This window comes from Corylus avellana, chromosome 10, assembly GCF_965113065.1.
Source record: "Corylus avellana chromosome 10, dhCorAvel1.hap1.2, whole genome shotgun sequence".
NCBI lineage: Eukaryota > Viridiplantae > Streptophyta > Magnoliopsida > Fagales > Betulaceae > Corylus > Corylus avellana.
In genome coordinates, this window is record NC_142499.1 from 13,292,616 (window position 1) to 13,312,131 (window position 19,516).

The 19,516-nt window shown below is 37.1% G+C and overlaps 3 protein-coding genes and 1 pseudogene across 3 annotated transcripts; all 4 read left to right on the forward strand.

Annotated features, from left to right (window-relative positions):
* The first annotated feature begins 2,428 nt into the window (after positions 1 to 2,428).
* Positions 2,429 to 2,950, forward strand: LOC148583371 (pectinesterase inhibitor-like). Its single transcript, XM_088511384.1, has one exon. The coding sequence runs from the start codon at positions 2,429 to 2,431 to the stop codon at positions 2,948 to 2,950; it is 522 nt and encodes a 173-aa protein (XP_088367510.1).
* A 1,932-nt stretch (positions 2,951 to 4,882) lies between these two features.
* LOC132162331 (pectinesterase inhibitor-like) lies at positions 4,883 to 5,404 on the forward strand. The gene has a single exon (XM_059572576.2). It carries the CDS (start codon positions 4,883 to 4,885, stop codon positions 5,402 to 5,404), a length of 522 nt encoding a protein of 173 aa, XP_059428559.2.
* A 1,920-nt stretch (positions 5,405 to 7,324) lies between these two features.
* On the forward strand, positions 7,325 to 7,846 carry LOC148583372 (pectinesterase inhibitor-like). The gene has a single exon (XM_088511385.1). The coding sequence runs from the start codon at positions 7,325 to 7,327 to the stop codon at positions 7,844 to 7,846; it is 522 nt and encodes a 173-aa protein (XP_088367511.1).
* A 1,911-nt stretch (positions 7,847 to 9,757) lies between these two features.
* Positions 9,758 to 17,498, forward strand: LOC132162333 (uncharacterized; annotated as a pseudogene).
* The last annotated feature ends 2,018 nt before the right edge of the window (positions 17,499 to 19,516 follow it).

Sequence of the window (19,516 nt, forward strand, 5' to 3'; positions counted from 1 at the left end):
GGGTCTCTCGTCGTATGCAAGGAAGAGTCAAAGGTTTTGTAATTCTTCTTGTATTCCTTATTCTTCTTATAGTGAATTGATTTCCTGGGTTTGGCTGCCCCGTAGAGGTTTTACATTTAGAGAGTTCTCTAAATGATTTTCTCTTCATAACCAAATATTTGTTCTTGATTGCTTAATTCATATCTATATTTGGTTGATCTTTTAACTGCTAGGTTAGATCTTTTTCTGAATAATTTCTGTGAAACACCTAGACATTTGGATAGGTGTTGTTTGGAGTCATTTTAGAATTTTCAGATTGTGCGTTGAAGATTCGTTCCGGGGATGACCAGATAATGGGTGCACTCAAGAGCTTTCAGAATGCACGTTATGCGGTGGCTAGGAATCAGATGTTAGTTGCTCTCAATTCTACCCGGCGGTGCAGCACTCAGCTGCAGAAATTCAGACTCTCTCCAGCTCTTGGAAATGAATCACGTACGCTTCAGGGTTTTTGTGCAGCCGCCAACGGAGTTCTCAAACAATTCATTGATAACTACATCTCTAAAATAAAAGTTGATGTACCTACTTTTCAATAACTCTATATGTTTTTTTTTTCCTTTGGATAAGGATGAGTGTGATCTGAAACCCACGAATTATATTTGTATATCCATCGGCGGAGTTATCTAAGAAACAAATAAACATATAGAAATTGATTCAATCAACCATTTGCTTTGGTCATTAGTAAATTAATTGTTTTTTTTTTCTTCTTTTCAATGAGATTATATGATATTCTCGTAATCAAAATAATGTAGTCATGACTATGATATTGGTATAAATAGAACCACAAGCACCAAATAGTCTCTCTTAATTTTTCTATTTCATTATTTCTTTTTTTCTCCAAGCAAATGGTTAGTCTTGGTTTATAGAAAATATTCAATTCATTATAGATGCGATGAGTACCAATTAATCGAATCGTTTGGATACTTTATACCAGAGAATAAGGAGTGCAGTAGGAACAGAAATTGGAAAAGGAGAGGGAATATATAACATTTTATAAGAACAAAGAAGCATGCATTCATATTGAGAGTAAAATATGTCCTTTGAATACATTTTTTTCCGAAATGTTTTTGTAGTGAAAAAACAAAATAAAGTTAAAAACCTATTTAATAAAGTAACTTGTAAACTGAGTTAAAAAAATATGTCGTTATAATAATTGATTATCACATGCTTTTTTTATTAAGATTAAGTAATTAGACCCATACATTTTTGAATCACGTATTATAGGATTAATTTTGCCCTCAATTGAATTTAAATAGGCGCATATTCAACACGGCGTCTCCTTTAGTTCATTAGTCCAATCTATCCTCGGCGGCGCCAGAAAATGAGTTGAACGAAAGATTGTCTGCACCAAGGAGAAGGTCAGACTCAAAAATGGTTTTCGGAAAAAAAAAAATATTTATATCATTTTGTTCGGCTTAAAAGGAGGTTTCCTTAAATAATCGAAAATGCCTTTGGTTTCTCCAAGATTGTTGATCGCACCAAATACTGGAAAATAAGTAAAAGCTTTTACGTCAAAATAAATGAAGCATTTTCAGTTGACTACAAAATATGTCTTTAATTTCCATAAAGTGGGTTCCTTTTTTCTAAACCGCAGTTTATTTTTTGCCACAGCAGAAGTTTACTAGAAGTTACGAGAATCGTTCGACGGTGGTCATCCGTCGCTTACAGAGTTCGCCGAAATCCATCTTTGAAGTTCGCTAGACTTTACTGTAGACATTTGCAAGAATCCACCGCCGGAGTTCGCCAACCGCCCCACAAGAGGGTGCCAAAATTTTTCGATGGAACTGGCTGAAATCTGCTAGCGTAGGTCGTCAGCCGTAACCCACCGTTGTTGATTTTCCGTACGAACAAACTGCCAAAAAAAGGTTTCACTAAAAACATTTTCTAACAAAAAAAAAAAAATTTATTATTCGGAAAGAAACGTAGCCTAAATGAAAAATTTGACAAAATGTCGTTTTGCCACGAAGTCCAAACTCATATATAAAATTGAGCTCCTTATTTGTTGCTCGAAGAAAATAAATTTTTAGGTAATTTCTCATTGGATGGACAAAAGAGCTGCTAATCAATTAAACGAAAAAGATTGTTTGTTAAAGTTTTTTTTCTAGAACAGAAAACAAAAGAAGCGTTTTTGTGAGTGTTTTAGGTTATTTGTTAATATTTTTGTTTTGAGAATAATAGAAAATAAAAGGCCAAAACGGCCTGCATATGCGAGCAACCCTTGCAGCAATACCAACTGGCCTAAATATAGACTACTTCCCCCCTTTATTGATGGACTTCAAGGAGCCTTGTAAGCTATAAAATGGCAAGTTCATGACTCATAATAACATCCTTGAGTTAATTCATTGTACTTGTTCTTAATTAATTTGCATTAAATAGATCTATATATTCTCAAATGGCTTCCGCTTGCAAATTTGTTCTCGTTGTTGTGGCCATGCTTGTTGGCCTCATTGCATTTGTGAGTGGAGATGCAGCACTAATAAACAACGTGTGCCGCAAAACTAGAGACCCAGTGTATTGCCACAAGTGCTACAACATGTACAGCCGAAGCTCCCATGAGGACGTCAAAGCCCTCGGCCGAACATCCCTCGATTGTGCTAGCCTCGAGTCAATAACTGTGATGGGTCTCGTGGATAAATTTGTGGTCAATGCCACAGACAAGGCCACGAAGAATTCGTACATTGATTGTGCGTTGAAGCTTCGTTCCGGGGATGACCAGATAACGGGTGCACTCAAGAGCTTTCAGAATGCACGTTATGCGGTGGCTAGCAATCAGATGTTAGTTGCTCTCAATTCTGCCCGGCAGTGCAGCACTCAACTGCAGAAATTCAGACTCTCTCCAGCTCTTGCAAATGAATTACGTACGCTTCAGGGTTTCTGTGCAGCCGCCAACGGAGTACTCAAAGAAATTCATTGATAACTACATCTCTGAAACAAAAGTTGATATACCTACCTTTCAGTAACTCCATATGTTTTTTTATTTTTTTTTATTTTTTTTTTATTTTTTATTTTTTATAGATGAGGATGAGTGTGATCTGAAACCCACGAATTATATTTGTATATCCAATGGCGGAGTTATCTAACAAACAAATAAACGTATAGAAATTGATTCAATCAACCATTTGCTTTGGTCTTTAGTAAATTAATTGTTTTTTTTTTCTTCTTCTTTTCAATGAGATTATATGATATTCTCGTAATCAAAGTAATGCAGCCATGACTATGATATTGGTATAAATAGAACCACATGCACCAAATAGTCTCTTTTGATTTTCTATTTCATTATTTCTTTTTTTCTCCAAGCAAATGGTTGGTCTTGGTTTATGGAATATATTAAGTTCATTATAGATGCAACGTGTACCAATTAATCAAATCATTTGGATACTTTATACCATAGAATAAGGAGTGCAGAAGAAACGGAAATTGAAAAAGGAGAGGGAATATATAACATTTAATAAGAACAAACAAGCATGCGTTCATTTTAAGAGTAAAATATGTCCTTTGAATACATTTTTTCCTAGATGTTTTAGTAGTGAAAAGACAAACTAAAGTTAACAACCTATTTAATAAGGTAACTTGTAAACTGAGTTAAAAAAATATGTCGTTATAATAATTGATTATCACATGCTTTTTTTATTAAGATTAAGTAATTAGACTCATACATTTTTGAATCACTTATTATAGGATTAATTTTACCCTCAATTGAATTTAAATAGGCGCATATTCAACATGGCATCTCCTTGGGTGCATTAGTACGATCTATCCACTGTGGCGCCTGAAAATGAGTTAAGCGAAAGATTGTCCGCAACAACGAGAAAGTCAGACTCAAAAATGGTTTTCAGAAAAAAAAAAATATATATTTATATCCTTTTGTGCGGCTTAAAAGGAGGTTTCCTTAAATAATCGAAAATGTCTTCAGTTTCTCCAAGATTGTTGATTGCACCAAATAGTGGAAAATAAGTAAAAGCTTTTTGTCAAAACAAATGAAGCATTTTCGGTTGACTAGAAAATCTGTCTTTAATTTCCATAAAGGGGGTTCCTTTTTTCTAAACCGCAGTTTATTTTCGGCCACAGCAGAAGTTTACCAGTAGTTGCAAGAATCGTTCGACGGTGGTCATCTGTCGCTTACAGAGTTCGCCGAAATCCATTGTTGAAGTTCGCTAGACTTTGCTGTCGACATTCGCAAGAATCCACCGCCGGAGTTCGCCAACCGCCCAACAGGAGGGTGCCAAATTTTTCCGATGGAACTGGCTGAAATCTGCTAGTGTAGGTCGTCAGCCGTAACCCACCATTGTTGATTTTCTGTACAAACAAACTGCCAATAACAGGTTTTACTAAAAACATTTTCTAAGAAAAAAAATATCTATTATTCGGAAAGAAACGTAGCCTAAATGAAAAATTTGACAAAATGTCGTTTTGCCACGAAGTCAAAACCCATATATAAAATTGAGCTCCTTATTTGTTGCTAGAAGAAAATAAATTTTCAGGCAATTTCTTATTGGTTGGAAAAAGGAGCTGCTAATCAATTAAACGCGAAAGATTGTTTGTTGAAGTTTTTTTTTTAGAACGGAAAACAAAAGAAGCGTTTTTGTGAGTGTTTTAGGTTATTTGTTAATATTTTTGTTTTGAGAATAATAGAAAATAAAAGGCCAAAACGGCCTGCATAGGCGAGCAACCCTTTCAGCAATACCAAATGGCCTAATTATAGCCTACTTTCCCCCTTTATTGAGGGACTTCAAGGAGCCTTGTAAGCTATAAAATGGCAAGTTCATGACTCATAATAACATCCTTGAGTTAATTCGTTGTACTTGTTCTTAATTAATTTGCATTAAATAGATCTATATATTCTCAAATGGTTTCCGCTTGCAAATTTGTTCTCGTTGTTGTGGCCATGCTTGTTGGCCTCATTGCATTTGTGAGTGGAGATGCAGCACTAATAAACAACGTGTGCCGCAAAACTAGAGACCCAGTGTATTGCCACAAGTGCTACAACATGTACAGCCGAAGCTCCCATGAGGACGTCAAAGCCCTCGGCCGAACATCCCTCGATTGTGCTAGCCTCGAGTCAATAACTGTGATGGGTCTCGTGGATAAATTTGTGGTCAATGCCACAGACAAGGCCACGAAGAATTCGTACATTGATTGTGCGTTGAAGCTTCGTTCCGGGGATGACCAGATAACGGGTGCACTCAAGAGCTTTCAGAATGCACGTTATGCGGTGGCTAGCAATCAGATGTTAGTTGCTCTCAATTCTGCCCGGCAGTGCAGCACTCAACTGCAGAAATTCAGACTCTCTCCAGCTCTTGCAAATGAATTACGTACGCTTCAGGGTTTCTGTGCAGCCGCCAACGGAGTTCTCAAACAAATTCATTGATAACTACATCTCTGAAACAAAAGTTGATATACCTACCTTTCAGTAACTCTATATGTTTTTTTTTTTTTTTTTCTTTTTTGTTTTCTATAGATGAGGATGAGTGTGATCTGAAACCCACGAATTATATTTGTATATCCAATGGCGGAGTTATCTAAGAAACAAATAAACGTATAGAAATTGATTCAATCAACCATTTGCTTTGGTCATTAGTAAATTAATTGTTTTTTTTTTCTTCTTCTTTTCAATGAGATTATATGATATTCTCGTAATCAAAATAATGCGGCCATGACTATGATATTGGTATAAATAGAACCACATGCACCAAATAGTCTCTCTTGATTTTCTATTTCATTATTTCTTTTTTTCTCCAAGCAAATGGTTGGTCTTGGTTTATGGAATATATTAAGTTCATTATAGATGCGACGTGTACCAATTAATCAAATCATTTGGATACTTTATACCATAGAATAAGGAGTGCAGAAGAAACGGAAATTGAAAAAGGAGAGGGAATATATAACATTTAATAAGAACAAACAAGCATGCGTTCATTTTAAGAGTAAAATATGTCCTTTGAATACATTTTTTCCTAGATGTTTTAGTAGTGAAAAGACAAACTAAAGTTAACAACCTATTTAATAAGGTAACTTGTAAACTGAGTTAAAAAAATATGTCGTTATAATAATTGATTATCACATGTTTTTTTTATTAAGATTAAGTAATTAGACTCATACATTTTTGAATCACTTATTATAGGATTAATTTTACCCTCAATTGAATTTAAATAGGCGCATATTCAACATGGCGTCTCCTTGGGTGCATTAGTACGATCTATCCACTGTGGTGCCTGAAAATGAGTTAAGCGAAAGATTGTCTGCAACAACGAGAAAGTCAGACTCAAAAATGGTTTTCGGAAAAAAAAAATATATATTTATATCCTTTTGTGCGGCTTAAAAGGAGGTTTCCTTAAATAATCGAAAATGTCTTCAGTTTCTCCAAGATTGTTGATTGCACCAAATAGTGGAAAATAAGTAAAAGCTTTTTGTCAAAACAAATGAAGCCTTTTCGGTTGACTAGAAAATCTGTCTTTAATTTCCATAAAGGGGGTTCCTTTTTTCTAAACAGCAGTTTATTTTCGGCCACAGCAGAAGTTTACCAGTAGTTGCAAGAATCGTTCGACGGTGGTCATCTGTCGCTTACAGAGTTCGCCGAAATCCATTGTTCAAGTTTGCTAGACTTTGCTGTCGACATTCGCAAGAATCCACCGCCGGAGTTCGCCAACCGCCCCACAGGAGGGTGCCAAATTTTTCCGATGGAACTGGCTGAAATCTGCTAGTGTAGGTCGTCAGCCGTAACCCACCATTGTTGATTTTCTGTACAAACAAACTGCCAAAAACAGGTTTTACTAAAAACATTTTCTAAGAAAAAAAATATCTATTATTCGGAAAGAAACGTAGCCTAAATGAAAAATTTGACAAAATGTCGTTTTGCCACGAAGTCAAAACCCATATATAAAATTGAGCTCCTTATTTGTTGCTAGAAGAAAATAAATTTTCAGGCAATTTCTTATTGGTTGGAAAAAGGAGCTGCTAATCAATTAAACGCGAAAGATTGTTTGTTGAAGGTTTTTTTTTAGAACGGAAAACAAAAGAAGCGTTTTTGTGAGTGTTTTAGGTTATTTGTTAATATTTTTGTTTTGAGAATAATAGAAAATAAAAGGCCAAAACGGCCTGCATAGGCGAGCAACCCTTGCAGCAATACCAAATGGCCTAATTATAGCCTACTTTCCCCCTTTATTGAGGGACTTCAAGGAGCCTTGTAAGCTATAAAATGGCAAGTTCATGACTCATAATAACATCCTTGAGTTAATTCGTTGTACTTGTTCTTAATTAATTTGCATTAAATAGATCTATATATTCTCAAATGGCTTCCGCTTGCAAATTTGTTCTCGTTGTTGTGGCCATGCTTGTTGGCCTCATTGCATTTGTGAGTGGAGATGCAGCACTAATAAACAACGTGTGCCGCAAAACTAGAGACCCAGTGTATTGCCACAAGTGCTACAACATGTACAGCCGAAGCTCCCATGAGGACGTCAAAGCCCTCGGCCGAACATCCCTCGATTGTGCTAGCCTCGAGTCAATAACTGTGATGGGTCTCGTGGATAAATTTGTGGTCAATGCCACAGACAAGGCCACGAAGAATTCGTACATTGATTGTGCGTTGAAGCTTCGTTCCGGGGATGACCAGATAACGGGTGCACTCAAGAGCTTTCAGAATGCACGTTATGCGGTGGCTAGCAATCAGATGTTAGTTGCTCTCAATTCTGCCCGGCAGTGCAGCACTCAACTGCAGAAATTCAGACTCTCTCCAGCTCTTGCAAATGAATTACGTACGCTTCAGGGTTTCTGTGCAGCCGCCAACGGAGTTCTCAAACAAATTCATTGATAACTACATCTCTGAAACAAAAGTTGATATACCTACCTTTCAGTAACTCTATATGTTTTTTTTTTTTCTTTTTTTTTTTCTATAGATGAGGATGAGTGTGATCTGAAACCCACGAATTATATTTGTATATCCAATGGCGGAGTTATCTAAGAAACAAATAAACGTATAGAAATTGATTCAATCAACCATTTGCTTTGGTCATTAGTAAATTAATTGTTTTTTTTTTCTTCTTCTTTTCAATGAGATTATATGATATTCTCGTAATCAAAATAATGCAGCCATGACTATGATATTGGTATAAATAGAACCACATGCACCAAATAGTCTCTCTTGATTTTCTATTTCATTATTTTTTTTTTCTCCAAGCAAATGGTTGGTCTTGGTTTATGGAATATATTAAGTTCATTATAGATGCGACGTGTACCAATTAATCAAATCATTTGGATACTTTATACCATAGAATAAGGAGTGCAGAAGGAACGGAAATTGAAAAAGGAGAGGGAATATATAACATTTAATAAGAACAAACAAGCATGCGTTCATTTTAAGAGTAAAATATGTCCTTTGAATACATTTTTTCCTAGATGTTTTAGTAGTGAAAAGACAAAATAAAGTTAACAACCTATTCAATAAGGTAACTTGTAAACTGAGTTAAAAAAATATGTCGTTATAATAATTGATTATCACATGCTTTTTTTATTAAGATTAAGTAATTAGACTCATACATTTTTGAATCACTTATTATAGGATTAATTTTACCCTCAATTGAATTTAAATAGGCGCATATTCAACACGGCGTCTCCATGGGTGCATTAGTACAATCTATCCACTGTGGCGCCTGAAAATGAGTTAAGCGAAAGATTGTCTGCAACAAGGAGAAAGTCAGACTCAAAAATGGTTTTTAGAAAAAAAAAAAATATTTATATCCCTTTGTGCGGCTTAAAAGGAGGTTTCCTTAAATAATCGAAAATGTCTTCAATTTCTCCAAGATTGTTGATTGCACCAAATAGTGGAAAATAAGTAAAAGCTTTTTGTCAAAATAAATGAAGCATTTTCGGTTGACTAGAAAATCTGTCTTTAATTTCCATAAAGGGGGTTCCTTTTTTCTAAACCGCAGTTTATTTTCTGCCACAGCAGAAGTTTACCAGAAGTTGCAAGAATCGTTCGACGGTGGTCATCTGTCGCTTACAGAGTTCGCCGAAATCCATTGTTGAAGTTCGCTAGACTTTGCTGTCGACATTCGCAAGAATCCACCACCGGAGTTCGCCAACCGCCCCACAGGAGGGTGCCAAATTTTTCCGATGGAACTGGCTGAAATCTGCTAGTGTAGGTCGTCAGCCGTAACCCACCATTGTTGATTTTCTGTACAAACAAACTGCCAAAAACACGTTTCACTAAAAACATTTTCTAAGAAAAAAAATATGTATTATTCGGAAAGAAACGTAGCCTAATGAAAAATTTGACAAAATGTCGTTTTGCCACGAAGTCAAAACCCATATATAAAATTGAGCTCCTTATTTGTTGCTAGAAGAAAATAAATTTTTAGGCAATTTCTTATTGGTTGGAAAAAGGAGCTGCTAATCAATTAAACGCGAAAGATTGTTTGTTGAAGTTTTTTTTTTAGAACGGAAAACAAAAGAAGCGTTTTTGTGAGTGTTTTAGGTTATTTGTTAATATTTTTGTTTTGAGAATAATAGAAAATAAAAGGCCAAAACGGCCTGCATAGGCGAGCAACCCTTGCAGCAATACCAAATGGCCTAATTATAGCCTACTTTCCCCCTTTATTGAGGGACTTCAAGGAGCCTTGTAAGCTATAAAATGGCAAGTTCATGACTCATAATAACATCCTTGAGTTAATTCATTGTACTTGTTCTTAATTAATTTGCATTAAATAGATCTATATATTCTCAAATGGCTTCCGCTTGCAAATTTGTTCTCGTTGTTGTGGCCATGCTTGTTGGCCTCATTGCATTTGTGAGTGGAGATGCAGCACTAATAAACAACGTGTGCCGCAAAACTGGAGTCCCAGTGTATTGCCACAAGTGCTACAACATGTACAGCCGAAGCTCCCATGAGGACGTCAAAGCCCTCGGCCGAACATCCCTCGATTGTGCTAGCCTCGAGTCAATAACTGTGATGGGTCTCGTGGATAAATTTGTGGTCAATGCCACAGACAAGGCCACGAAGAATTCGTACATTGATTGTGCGTTGAAGCTTCGTTCCGGGGATGACCAGATAACGGGTGCACTCAAGAGCTTTCAGAATGCACGTTATGCGGTGGCTAGCAATCAGATGTTAGTTGCTCTCAATTCTGCCCGGCAGTGCAGCACTCAACTGCAGAAATTCAGACTCTCTCCAGCTCTTGCAAATGAATTACGTACGCTTCAGGGTTTCTGTGCAGCCGCCAACGGAGTTCTCAAACAAATTCATTGATAACTACATCTCTGAAACAAAAGTTGATATACCTACCTTTCAGTAACTCTATATGTTTTTTTTTTTTTTTCTCTATAGATGAGGATGAGTGTGATCTGAAACCCACGAATTATATTTGTATATCCAATGGCTGAGTTATCTAAGAAACAAATAAACGTATATAGATTGATTGAATCAACCATTTGCTTTGGTCATTAGCAAATTAATTGTTTTTTTTTTCTTCTTTTCAATGAGATTATATGATATTCTCGTAATCAAAATAATGCAGCCATGACTATAATATTGGTATAAATAGAAGCACATGCACCAAATAGTCTCGCTTGATTTTCTATTTCATTATTTCTTTTTTTCTCCAAGGAAATGGTTGGTCTTGGTTTATAGAAAATATTAAGTTCATTGTAGATGCGACGTGTACCAATTAATCAAATCATTTGGATACTTTATACCATAGAATAAGGAGTGCAGAAGGAACGGAAATTGAAAAAGGAGAGGGAATATATAGCATTTTATAAGAACAAACAAGCATGCGTTCATTTTAAGAGTAAAATATGTCCTTTGGATACATTTTTTCCTAAATGTTTTTGGAGTGAAAAAACAAAATAAAGTTAAAAACCTATTTAATAAAGTAACTTCTAAACTGAGTTAAAAAATATGTCGTTATAATAATTGATTATCACATGCTTTTTTTATTAAGATTAAGTAATTAGACTCGTACATTTTTGAATCACGTATTATAGGATTAATTTTACCCTCAATTGAATTTAAATAGGCGCATATTCAACACGGCGTCTCCATGGGTGCATTAGTACAATCTATCCACGGCGGCGCCTGAAAATGAGTTGAGCGAAAGATTGTGGGCAACAAGGAGAAGGTCAGACTCAAAAATGGTTTTCGGAAAAAGAAAAATATTTATATCATTTTGTGCGGCTTAAAAGGAGGTTTCCTTCAACCTTGTTAACTTGACCGATCTGGAATTACAACGTAACTATTTGGGTGGTCCTCTCCCCAATGCACTCGGGAAGCTCCAGCAGTTACAGGTACTATATTTAAACAATAACAAATTTTCAGGGTCGATCCCATCCTCTTTAGGTAACTTAACTAAATTGATACAGCTCCTCATGGATGAGAACAAATTTGAGGGAAGTGTACCCTCAAGGCTAGGAAACTGCCAAAATTTGCTTGAACTAAACCTTTCTACTAACAATCTCAATGGTACCATACCAAAACAAGTTATTGGTCTTTCATCCCTTTCAATTTATTTGGTCATGTCTCATAATTCTTTGACATGTGCACTACCATTTGAAGTAGGCAACTTAAAAAATCTTTGGAAGTTAGATCTCTCAAATAATATATTATCTGGTGAAATTCCAACTTCCCTTGGTAGTTCTACTAGTTTGGTGAGTTTGCATTTGGAGGGTAATTCATTTTGAAGAAGCAATTCCTCCATCTTTGAAGATATTAAGAGGTATAGAAGAAATTGATCTTTCACGCAATAACTTGTCAGGGCAGATTTCAGAATTTCTTAGCAAGTTTTTATCACTTAAGCATCTCAATCTTTCTCATAATGATCTCTTTGGGAAAGTACCAAGTGAAGGGATTTTTTCTAATGTAAGCACAATTTCAATCTTTGGAAATTACAAACTATGTGGTGCTATCCCAGAATTACACTTGCCAACATGCTACAGAAATAGAACACGTGCATCCGTGAAACGTCTTGCACTCAAAGTAGTAATTCCTGTCATATTGGGACTTGTTCTATTGTGTTTTTTAATCACATGTTGTAATGTTAAAAAATGGAGAAAGAGACCTTTGGCTGCGTCTTCTTTAAAGAATAGGCGATTGGCCTGTATATCTTATGCAGAACTCTTAGCATCAACTAATGGTTTCTGAGTGGACAATTTGATCGGTTATGGTAGTTTTGGTTCTGTTTACAAAAGAGTTCTTTCTAGCAATGGAGCAATTATTGCAGTTAAAGTGTTAAACCTTCAACAACGAGGAGGTTCCAAGAGTTTCATTAATGAATGCAATGTTTTGAGAAGTTTACGACATCGTAATCTCCTTAAGGTTATCACTGCTTGCTCAAGTATCGATCATCAAGGGAACAACTTTAAGAGTCTAGTTTTTGAGTTCATGTCTAATGGAAGCCTAGACGAGTGGCTGCATGCTCTAGAGGATGAGCAACATCAATGCAAGAGATTGAGCTTTATTCAAAGACTGGAGATAGCCATGGATGTTCCTTATGCATTACAATATCTTCATCTCCATTGCCAAACACCGATTATTCACTGTGATTTAAAGCCAAGCAATGTCCTGTTAGGAAATTAATCCTATTTCCCAAGACCCGTGAGATGCGAAAAATAAGAAGAATGCGGAATAACAAAGATAAGCAATCACACACGACACAAAGATTTAAGTGGTTCGGCTTAACAAGCCTACATCTACTGGCGGAGACGACCCGGAGAAAATCCACTATCAAAAGATGGAGTACAAAAATAGTAGAGAGAAAATCACTCAGATCCCAAAGCCCCAATACACCCAAATCTCACTATCACACAAGAAAGATTATTGCTAAAATAGAATACAAAAGACAGATGTACAAACTCTTCTTTTGCTGGAACAGATGGCGGCTGATCTCTATTTTCTTCTCTCACTCTGCAGCACCCTTTTTCTTCTAATCACTTGTTTTTGGCTCCTCCAAAAACCACCAAGAAGAAAACACCCTTGCTGCCCTTGTACCTCCTTCTCTCAAATTCTCTCTATTTTCTCCTCCCTTTGGTGCTTCACGTTTTTGGCACACACAAATTCACCTTGTGCTTTGTTCCTTATATAGAAGCTTAACTCTCATTTTACATGTTGGTCTAGGACTTCTACTATAAGTCAAACAAGGAGTCCAATTACACATAGGAGAATGACTCCAAAACAAACTTGGACAAAAGTCTCCTAAACCCAAAAGGAGTAGAGAACTAGTGGGGCCCACGTGTGATGGGTGGCAAGTCACACCTAACAATCTCCACCTTGACTTGAATCCCATTAAGTCTACCAAAAGGTGTCTCCTCCAGATGTCTCCGCCTCAGCCCCCAAGGGCAATCACACTCTACAAGTGTCCCTCAAGTCCAAGCGCCTCTTGAACTTGAGCATAGGACTTGATTTAGACATTACACCATGCCTCCCTAACAGCCCCGTCGACCATACAGCTTTATCCTATGACTCTTTCTTCCTGTAGACCCATCTGCACCCTTTAGCCTTCTTTCCTTTGGGTAATTCTCCAGATTCCCAAGTTTTACCTCTCCGTAGTAACTCCACCTCTTTCAGTGTACTATTCTGAGTAGACGATGGATCTCCACTACAAGCCGTTAGAGCAAAAGAAACCATATCTTCAAAGCCATACCTCTTTGTTGCTTTTCGATCCTGTTTCTCTTTGCCTCTTGCTAAAGAATAAGACTCTTCCCGGTGCTGTAAGTTTCTTGAAGATTTTCTGTCATCACATTCATCCGTGAGTGAACACTGTTTATCAAGCTCCACCTCCACGAATTGCTTCTCTTTCTGCACTGTACTTTCAGAAAGGTCATCTAAGTTGACAAACTCAGACTTCTTCGGTTCCTGCTCTGTAACTTCAGATTCTGCACTTGACCCATCCTTGTACATAGCACACTCATTAAAAGTCACATTCCGACTTCTAATAATCTTCTGATTTTGATCATCCCAAAATCGATAACCAAAGGCCTCATCTCCATATCCAATGAAGAAACACTTACTAGATTTACTATCTAGCTTACTCATGGTATCAGACAAAACATGGACATACGAAGCACAACCAAAAACTTTCAGATGTGAAAGATTTACCTCTTTTCCACTCCAGACTTCTTCTGGTAGTCTATGGCTCAGGGGAACGGAAGACCCCCTATTTATCAGGTATGCAGCAGTGCTCACTGCATCAGCCCAGAAAGTCTTTGGTAACCCAGCATGCAACCTCATACTCTTAGCACGGTCATTGAGAGTTCTGTTCATGCACTTAGCCACGCCATTACGCTGCGGCATTCCCGGGATAGTTTTCTCCATTCTAATCCCATTCACTGCGCAAAACTGTTTAAACCCCCTGTCTTCGTATTCTCCTCCATTGTCTGATCTCAAACGCTTGAGCTTCAAGCTCGTTTCAATTTCAACCATGGCCTTCCATTTCTTAAAAGTCTCAAATACATCAGATTTACTTTTCAAGAAATAAACCCATACCTTCCTGCTTGAGTCATCAATAAATGTGATGTAATACCGCGAGCCTCCAAGAGATGCCATTGGTGCGGGACCCCACAAATCCGTGTGTACCAGCTCCAGCTTTCCAAGCTTAGGTGCTTTGCCAACTTCCGCGAAACTCACCTTCTTTTGCTTCCCTAGGATGCAGCCTTTACACAAATCAGAATCAACTGACTTCAACCCCAGTAGTTTCCCTTTTGACATAAGTACCTTCATCGCTTTCTCGCTCATGTGCCCAAGCCTTAGGTGCCATAGTTTTGAGTCAGCAGTCGTATATACAACAGCATCTGTATCCTTGCTGTTCGTGGTCATATAGAGAGTACTCGTCTTATGACCACGAGCCAAAATCCTAGCTCCCTTGCTGACCTTCCACTTTCCACCGTGGAAATGAATTGAATGCCCTTCCTCATCAAGCTGTCCCACTGAAATCAGATTCTTCCTTAGCTCCGGAACATGCCTGACCTTCTGTAGCTTCCATACCGAGTCATTATGAACTCTAATGCGAACATCACCTAAGCCCACAACATCCAGCGCCGTTCCGTTAGCCAAATACACCTTCCCAAAATCTCCACCAACATAGTTTTCAAGAATTTCACAGATCGCTGTCGTATGAAAAGATACTCCTGAGTCTAAGACCCAAGAATCAAGGGGACTGTCAACAGAAAGAAGTAGGGCGTCATATACTTCTTCTGTCACTACGTTTGCATAATCGTTCTCAGTCTCCTTCCGCAATTCCCTGCAATTCTTCTTGTAGTGGCCAGTCTTGCCACAGTTCCAACACTCAGGTTGTCGGTCGAATCTGAATTTGCTTCTCCCTTTTCTGGAATTTGATCTGCCTTGACCAGAGTTTCTATCTTGTCCTCTGCCCCGAGTCTCGAGGTTTAAAGCAGCACCAGAACAAGAGGCTTCACCCGCATCTCTTCTGCGAACCTCTTCACTGAGAATCAAATCTCTGACGTCTTCATAGCTCAGTTTACTCTTTCCTACAGAGTTACTCACAGCCATCCTCACTGCTTCCCAGCTATTTGGCAAAGATGCCAAGACGATCAACGCGCGAACCTCATCATCAAAATTAATTTCCACCGTGGACAATTGATTTGTGATGGTGTTGAACTCATTAAGATGATGTGCCACCGAAGCTCCTTCCGCCATCTTTAGGTTGAACAATTTCTTCATCAGATGCACCTTGTTGTTAGCCGACGGCTTCTCATACATGCTTGACAAGGCCGCCATTAGACCTGCTGTGGTCTTCTCCTTGACAACGTTGTGCGCAACTGATTTTGACAATGATAACCTGATAACTGCCAGGGCTTTACGATCAAGAAGAGCCCACTCGCTATCATCCATGTCGTCGGGTTGTTCTTCCAAAAGAGGTTGATGAAGATCCTTCCCATAAAGAATATCTTCAATCTGTACCTTCCAAAACCCAAAATCTTTGCCGTTGAACTTCTCGATTCCCATCTTTCCTTCTTCACTTGCCATTGCTCCCACTCGAACCAACAGCTCTGATACCAGTTGTTAGGAAATTAATCCTATTTCCCAAGACCCGTGAGATGCGAAAAATAAGAAGAATGCGGAATAACAAAGATAAGCAATCACACACGACACAAAGATTTAAGTGGTTCGGCTTAACAAGCCTACATCCACTGGCGGAGACGACCCGGAGAAAATCCACTATCAAAAGATGGAGTATAAAAATAGTAGAGAGAAAATCACTCAGATCTCAAAGCCCCAATACACCCAAATCTCACTATCACACAAGAAAGATTATTCCTAAAATAGAATACAAAAGACAGATGTACAAACTCTTCTTTTGCTGGAACAGATGGCGGCTGATCTCTATTTTCTTCTCTCACTCTGCAGCACCCTTTTTCTTCTAATCACTTGTTTTTGGCTCCTCCAAAAACCACCAAGAAGAAAACACCCTTGCTACCCTTGTACCTCCTTCTCTCAAATTCTCTCTATTTTCTCCTCCCGTTGGTGCTTCACGTTTTTGGCACACACAAATTCACCTTGTGCTTTGTTCCTTATATAAAAGCTTAACTCTCATTGTACATGTTGGTCTAGGACTTCTACTATAAGTCAAACAAGGAGTCCAATTACACATAGGAGAATGACTCCAAAACAAACTTGGACAAAAGTCTCCTAAACCCAAAAGGAGTAGAGAACTAGTGGGGCCCACGTGTGATGGGTGGCAAGTCACACCTAACATGTCCTCCTCAATGAAGATATGGTAGCCCATGTTGCTGACTTTGGATTAGCAAAGTTCATCATTGAGGCATCACATAATCCCTCCAAAACTCAAAGTATGTCAAACTTTTCAGTTGCATTGAAGGGTTCCATCGGGTACATTCCTCTAGGTTTGTTTTCAACCAATAATTCAATTCAGGCTAAAGTATGAACGAAAGTTCAAACCTAATTCTTATAAGTCCAAGTCTGATTCTTAGGTCTTATATATATAAATATATAACTATAAATTCTTAAGTATAGAACTATAATATCTACTGATCATGTATTAATGTATTAATAAATTGCAGAGTATGGGATGGGTGGCCAAATTTCCATACTTGGAGATATTTATAGCTATGGTGTACTCTTGCTGAAGATGTTCACTGGGAAAAGACCCACCGATGACATGTTCAACAAAGGTCTGAGCATTCAAAAGTTTACTGCAATGACTTTGCCGGAACGTGTCATGGATATAATGGACTTGTCAATGCCCTTTGAAGAAAATGAAGATGATGATGAAACAAATAACGCTGACATAGTAGAAAGAGTAATAATCAAAGAAGTTGATCATCATTTTAATACCAGAAGCAGAGTGGTGGATTGCTTGATCTCAATGTTGTAGATTGGACTATTGTGCTCTATAACATCACCTCATGAGCATTTGCCCACAAATGATGTCGTCAACAAAATGAGGGGAATTAGAGACGCATTTTTCCCAAGTTCGACGCGCATCACCAGATGATGACAATATATATCTTGTAGGTTATAAGGTATGTCATGTTCAATGGGTTCGGTCATCGGTGCAGGTTTAGCGTATATATCCTAGGAATGCACCCTATAGATAGTTCATGTTTTATGTGTCATTGTTATCATCTGTTTTTGTTATCTCATATTTCTTATCAAATAAGTGCGTGGTAGAATGTTTTGAAGTGGTGTAATTTGAAATTATTGGGATTTATGAGAATTATTCAGTTGATCCCAGATTCCTTGGGAATGAGACGTTTTGATAGCTTGGTGAGACGCCATAGACAGTTGTGTTGTATTTTCTTAAATCTTGTTGTGTTTTTCATCAGTGCTACATCAAAGTGGTATAAGTGGCAAAAAAATGTTATTGAAAAATTCATTAAATTTAAGAGGTGGTTAATTTCTGCCTTATGATGACAGTGTGGTGAATCGAAATAAACCAACATTAAACAACCAAAAATAGTCATAAAATGTTATTGTCATATATTTAGCAATCCTAAAACCATTTTATACAATAAATTTTGGTTCTTTTTTAACCTACTTTTCATTATCCATTATTAATGAAGTTTCTTAATATCTATTGAGGATATATGCACCCAATTAGTACGAAAGTATTGTCAAAACAATTTAAAACCCAAATACCCTCTCAAACATAAAGCTTATAAATACTAAAATCGGTATTATTTCATCCATACAAGCGTGGAAAAACAAAAACAAAACAAAACAAATTTGTTCATGAACAGAAATAAGTGGATGCTCTCTATTAATCTCCAACTTGCCAATAAAATCCATAAAGAAGACCATGGTAGCTTTTCAAAGTCAATCCAAGTCGAGTAGATTCTGCCTTCAGTAAACTTGTTTTAGCTTAATTTTAACCCACCCATACACAAAATTTCGCCATTAATGCTACTAGTATGTCAAATGATTAGGTAACATTTTTTAAATGTTTCAATTCTTAAAAACGACCTTAATTACGTAATTTGAGAATATATAATTTTAAAGAAATTGTAAGGGATCCTAATCCCTTTCTATTTCTTCCCTTACTATTTATGTGAACATTTATTTGAAAGAATAATTAAATGGTATAGGGAAATGATGAGGAAGTTATTGTGAGTTTATTTGAATATGGAAGCAAAAAGCAACTTGATTTCCTAAATTTAAAGAAAATGGATGCTAGCACTCTTAGAGATTTGCTCAATTATTTAAGACATTTTGATACGTGCTCGGAATTATTTTGTGTAGCTTCTTCTAAGTGATCTTTGGCCTCACAACAAGGAACTTATTGATAAAAATTTTCGAAAATAAATAATTATAAAAAAAGATAAAATAATCATCATACTAAAAAGATAATTGAACATACTTTGAATTATTTCTTATAATCTTACCACCTATCTCTAATTGAATTATTAGTCCTAATTTTATGACTAGGCTAAGCACATAACACATTCATAGAGGCCTATCCCACTTCAATGTATGGTTGTCCATAAAGTACATAGATCAACAAACATTGCCACCCATAATGTAGCCGAATGGGCCTGACGAAATACATATATTGACAAATACGAAAAAGACATAAAAATAAAAAAAATTAAAAAAAATAAAAAACCTCATAATGAATAAGTTATACTTGTAAACACATTCGAGTTCGTTAAAAAATAAATTATTAACTGGCTTGATGAGAAATTCAAGCTCAACTTGTGATCGAAACAAAATTAAACAAACCGAACTTAAAAATTTAATACTAGTTTGATTCCAGTCCAATGCATGATCATGGTTGGGTCAGGCTCGAGCTACATGCCTTATACTCAAGCTCAGCTCGGCCTGGGAACAAGAGCACCAGGGGCCCTGCTTGGGCTCGAATACCAGGCCTCATTGAGACACGGCTAGGGGTGTCAATGCGGACGGTTAGAAACCGTTTGTTAACTGCTAACCGCTTAACCGCTTAACCATATTAACCGCTAGCCGCCTAATCGTTATAACCACCTAGCGATTAGCGGTTAGCGGTTATTGAGTTTA

Coding starts and splice junctions, on each gene's coding strand:
- LOC148583371 (XM_088511384.1), top strand. CDS start 2,429: ATGGCTTCCGCTTGCAAATTTGTTCTCGTTGTTGTGGCCATGCTTGTT.
- LOC148583372 (XM_088511385.1), top strand. CDS start 7,325: ATGGCTTCCGCTTGCAAATTTGTTCTCGTTGTTGTGGCCATGCTTGTT.
- LOC132162331 (XM_059572576.2), top strand. CDS start 4,883: ATGGTTTCCGCTTGCAAATTTGTTCTCGTTGTTGTGGCCATGCTTGTT.